This window comes from Panicum virgatum, chromosome 1K, assembly GCF_016808335.1.
Source record: "Panicum virgatum strain AP13 chromosome 1K, P.virgatum_v5, whole genome shotgun sequence".
Classification (NCBI taxonomy): Eukaryota; Viridiplantae; Streptophyta; class Magnoliopsida; order Poales; family Poaceae; genus Panicum; species Panicum virgatum.
In genome coordinates, this window is record NC_053136.1 from 34,549,286 (window position 1) to 34,554,916 (window position 5,631).

At 45.5% G+C, this 5,631-nt stretch overlaps 1 protein-coding gene across 1 annotated transcript; it reads right to left on the reverse strand.

The window, feature by feature from the left end:
* Positions 1-1,452: 1,452 nt before the first annotated feature.
* Positions 1,453-3,123, reverse strand: LOC120704028 (E3 ubiquitin-protein ligase PUB23-like). The gene has a single exon (XM_039988273.1). The coding sequence runs from the start codon at positions 2,958-2,960 to the stop codon at positions 1,698-1,700; it is 1,263 nt and encodes a 420-aa protein (XP_039844207.1). The 5' UTR covers positions 2,961-3,123; the 3' UTR covers positions 1,453-1,697.
* Positions 3,124-5,631: the final 2,508 nt, after the last annotated feature.

The following is a 5,631-nucleotide window of genomic DNA, read 5'->3' on the forward strand; positions in this document are numbered from 1 at the left end:
GGAATGAATTTTCTCAGCTTTCAGAGCGCATGCAGGCTACCGAACATCGAAGTTGAACAGCGAGTCAAACTAGCTGGCAACAAAACTTAACTACATGCTTCTTCAATTCCAACGAAATAGATACATACTCCAGCACAAGATCAATACTAATTCGATCAACTACGGAATCTTCTTCTCTCTACCTATCAGCCTTGGCCTCTGCCGCCCTGCTGCCCAGCACAAACTGTGGGTTGTAACATACTCCCTCCTTCCCCGTTTATAAGGCATACACGTATATCAAGATTCAAACCTTCTCATCTTTGACCAATAATTTGACTATTAAATTTTTATTTTTATAATGCAAATTTCATATGATTGGATTCATAATCAAATATAGTTTACAATAATTATAAGTTTATAATCAAAAGTGATATAATATATGATAAATAAATGGTCAAAGTGTTGTTTAGAAGACCGTGTCATGTTCCACCATGCCTTATAAATGGGGAAGGAGGGAGTATAGGATAAGGATTTGACTTTTCCTTCTGCCTTTTCACTACTACTTGATCCCAATAATGTGCATTTTTGGTTTTACGTTTTAACGGGTCCTCGTTTATTTTGAGCCAGTTAAATAAATAAATGTGTTTGGTTGCAGCTTCGCGAATCAAGTTTGATTTATTCGTTAGCTTGCACGTACGAATAATGTTGAATTTGCAGAAACTAGCGTCTCAATCAGCTGGTGGCTTCAGATAAGAAACGGTCGGAGAACAGGCATCTGACATGCATGCATGCAATTTTGACAAACATGCTTTAATTTTGACAAACATGCTTCAGTAGAAGCAAGTACGTGTTTCTGCCAGGCAATATCAGATTGAGGCATTCAGCGGCTGTGCTCCAAGTGCCTTGTATGCATATAGCTTCCCAAACATAACAACGACGTAGAGCAATAAATATGCCCAAACAAAATTTGCCACGATTTTGCAACAAAAACATTGTACAGATCGATAGAAGGGGTGCGATTCCGAAAACAAAATACCACCATAAAGTTCGTCTCTGAAAATTCTCATTTAGCATCTCATTAAAATGTAGGAATGTGGGATCAATTCATCAATCTTGCACTGATTTCTCGTTCAAAGAAACCAAAATAGAATCTTAACAAAATTATGTATTTTAACAATTTACATACATTATTGTTTGTTCACAAATGTATTTCAGAAAGGATTAAAACTTCAGTTCCAAATGAAATACAGTTTGAGCAAACCTCAAAATCATTTCGATTTATAATATAGTAGCCCTATGGATAACATCTTTTCGTCAAAATATCTATTCTAATTGTTCTCATGCATGTTACTGCTGCTTAATAATGTAGTTCCCACCTTTTCTCAGCGTGGTAACCAGACACTGAACAAACAACTAATGTACAGATCACAATATGCCCCTGATGATGCAAACTAGACTAGTTGTAGAACTAGCTATAACACTGGGTATCACAATTGCCACATGAATTGAGAATGTACAGCTTGATTTATTCCAAATGTACAATTCTTAGGCCCTACTACATCGATCAGGCCATAACGTTCTTTTTGAAACATGAAAGAATGTGAACATCTTAATAACTACAATGATTTAGTGGCAAGCTTAAAAGGAGAATCAAAACGGGTGCTCCTTTTATCTACAAATAATCAATGTAAATGTACATGATTTTGTTGTATACATCATCATGGGTAAGATGCCTTGAGGTGTGCCTGCAAGCACGGCGAGTGCTTCCAAACCCTAGCGTGCGCCTTGAGCATCTCCTTTGCCCTGAGCCTGGCCTTCTCACTGGCGTCCACCTGCAGCACCAGCATCAGCTTGGCTACCACTCCAACGGCGAGCATCTCCTGCAGCACGGCCGGGGTCGGCGAGTGCCTCGCCACGGCGTGGAGCGCGCGCACGGCGCTCTCGGTGGCGGCCAGCGACACCCGCATGGCCTTCTTGGACACGACGGCCAGCCCCGCCGGGTGCGCGACCAGGTCGGACCGGCCCTCGGCGCATCCGCAGAGGTGGTCGATCGCCACCACGGCTAGCTCGGTGACGCGGCGGCCGCCCTCGTCGAGGAGCAGCTCGACCAGCGGCGCCACCGCGCCGGCCTCGACGGCCTTCACGCGGTTCCGGCCCCACGGGCACAGCCGGCACAGCACGTGCAGCGCCGCCTTGACCGCCTTGGAGGACACCCGGTCCGAGACCACGCGCACCACTTCCTGCACCAGGTCGGCGCTCACCGTCGCGAGCCGCGTCGGCTCCATCGCCGCAATCAACGACTTGAGCAGGAGGATGCCGTAGGTGCGCGACCGATAGCTCGGCCGGCGCAGGACGGAGGTCAAGGTGTCCAAGAAGTCGGGCTCCCTTCCCAGGATGTGCGCCAGGCTCCTCTCCGATGGCTTGAGTGAGTAGAGAACGGCGAGCGCGTCCTCCGCGGGCGAGCTCGTGGGCGTCGGGGAATCCAGCAAGAACTCGTCGGCTGCTTCCTGGCGCGGCGCCTTAGACGTGGAGTGCTTGGTGACGACGGATACGAGGAAGTCGAGGGCGCCGGGCGTGGCCTCGACGCAGCGCCTGTTGCGGTCGCTCTCGGCGGCGACGGCCCGGATCTCCCTGAGCGCGGCGGCCTCCCTGCCGTGGCGGCCCTCGTCGAGGAGCGCGGCGACGCGGCAGGAGTCGAGCGGCGGGCGCGGCGTGGGGAAGCGCTCGACCTGGTGCGCGGCGCACCAGGCCTGGATGAGGCGGCGGAGCGTGTGGTTGGGCGTGGCGTCCATCTCCTCGGGCGCGAGCGCGCGGCGCGTGACGGGGCAGGTGGCGTGGCCGTCGGAGAAGAGCCACCGCTCGATGCTGGCGCGGTCGTAGGTGATGCCGGTGGCGAGCGTCACCGGGTCGCGCATCACCTCCAGGGAGATCGGGCAGAGGAAATAGTGGGGCACCTCCGCCGAAGACGACGAGACCTCCATAGATATGCTGCCTGTTGTGATCTCTGAGCTGCTGCTGCTTGTTGCTTCTTGTAGGTGATCGGATTCGGAGGAGCGAGGTTGATGCTAATTAATCAGTTGTGGGCGAATGGAGAGATCGAAGAGGAGGAAATGATGTTGTTTGCTGGAGTTGAACGAATGGAAGGGGAAGCGAAGGCGCGTTTTATAGCAGGATAAGGGTGGAGAGCGGAGGGAAGGGGAAGCGAAGAAGTCGACCCGCGGCGATGCGTGTTGAGTGACTACTACGTGTGGTCAGGGGTGTGTAATGGCCCAATGGGTTGGTGCGGTGGCGTGCGTTAAACAAGCAATTAATTAATCCATCAACAATAATCTGGAAAATTCCTTAGGCTCCCATAAGTTCTCTTTCCGTTTTCTTTTCACAGTTTAATATACAATTTTTTTTTTACTTTTGCTGGAACTCAACATAGTACACACATAAAACCTTTTGAGTAATGTTTTCTTTTTCTTTTTCTTTCTCTCATGTTCTTCACATGTACTAGCATATGTGCACACATGTAAAAACAAAACCATCCCTGTGAGCATATTAGAGAAACTAAGGGACCGTTTGGGTATTAGGAGAGTTCCAGCTCCGGCTTCTCCGAAGAGAATCACTCCTAACCAGCCAAACGCTTAAATGCCAACTGATTCAGGTGGGGGTCATGGGAGAATCACTTCTCCATTTAAACTAGGAGCTCAGAGCGAAGAATCAATTCTTATCATCTCCCCACCCTGCTCCCTCCTAGGAATCCAATAGAATCACTCCATCGAAGAATCAAGGAGCTAAGCTGAAGAATCATAAAGCGGAGCCCTCCCAAATGAGGCCTAAGGTGCGTTTGGCAGAGCTCCCAGAGCTAATTCTCTGCTGAATTCAACAGGAGCTCTGCCAATTAGTTTTTAGAGAGAAATGATTCTCTATCGATTCTGCGAAATAAATTAAGAGGCTGGGAGCTGAAAAGAGAAGTTTCTTCTGATTATGTGAAGTGATTCTCCATCCTGGTTTTAAGAGTTTATACTAAAGAATAAAGGCAATCACTTTCAACCATGGAATCACTTCTCTCGGAGAATCAGATCCCATAGAGAATCAAAATGAGATGGAGCTCTACCAAACAGACCCTAAGGATATGTTTAGAAGGACTTATTCTGGCTTCAGGTTTACCCATTTTGCATAAATCAAGATATTATAGTGTGAAGTTATTTTGTCAGCTAGGACGACTAAAATGAACTATAAGTCAAGTGTCAAGTGAAACCATTTCTTTTGTTCCACCGGCTTTGGCTTTATTTGGTGAGGTTGTTTTGAGAAAAGGCCTCTCAAATGATCTCTAATGACACTGCTAGCGTCCGGGCATCCGATCCATCGGACTCTCCGACAAAACATTGAAAATCAACTAGTGCAACATCAAAGATTACTATTTGTAATATGAACAAAAAATGATATGTAAAAATGACTGTGTGGTTCGACTCTAGGATAGAAAATTCCTGCTGCAACATATACACTGTATTTTACGCAACATCCATTATGAAACATGTAGAAAGAATAGTTGCAGCATTGATGCTTAACTATTGCAATATCTGTCAGAGCGTCCGATTTTGCAACCTATACGAGCGCCCTGTCTTTGGATTGAATCCGAGTAAGTAGTTCGCATCATTGGTTAATACTCCCTCCGTTCGGAAATGATCTACATATTTTGACTAGAGAAAGTCAAACTTTATAAACTTTGACTAATAATTAGTTAAATTATATGTATAATTAGTTTATAAAATTTATGTCAATACATATGTATTCAAAGAGGTTTTGAGATGACATTGAGTTATTCGTAATTGACATTATATTCTAAGAGTGATTAATAAGTCAAACTTTACTTCGAATGACTTTCTCTAGTTAAAATATGTAGATCATTTCCGAACGGAGGGAGTAGCTAATTAACTTTATTTTGTTGTTCAGGTAAAAAGAAGGGGTTGTACGTGCGGGGTTGTACGTGCGGGGTTTATAGTTTGGTATCGGTATAAATTAAAGCAACCAGAGCTACCACGTCGGTGCTGGTCGTGAAACCGAAGGAATAATAATGGCTGGCTGGCCCCGTTGACCATGGCGGTGTTCGCCTCTGATCCTGGGCGGTTTGACTTTTTAATTGATCCCTTCTTCTCACCTCTGATCCTTGCGTGGTCTTTTCCACGTTTCTTCAACTCCATGCACTTGAAAGATTCCGTTCGCCCTGCTTACGTGCCTTTGACGTTTCAGCCCGATCCAGCCCCTCAATTTGAAACTAAAGCCGCGCGCGGAATATACTAATTTCAGACTACCTACCTCTTGTTGATCATGGATGCGTGAGCATCATCTCTCTCGTCCGTTCAATATATGTACTTATCTTTTTATCCAATTGTTATACTATGTTCTGAATAATTAATTATACATTTTTTATCCATAAATATTCATAGTTTTCTTCACGTTGGATTGCACCTCCATGGCTCCATGTGTAGTGTTTGCCACGTGCTTAATAAAATCCTTCATTTTCAGCAATGAGTTTTACATGGAATCCCAATTCTCGTTGCTTACTTCTTAAGTATATACATTTTCTACATGTTGACAAACATCATGCATGTATATTCTTAAGTTAGTATTTTCTATATTAACGATAGTAAAAAATGGGTAATT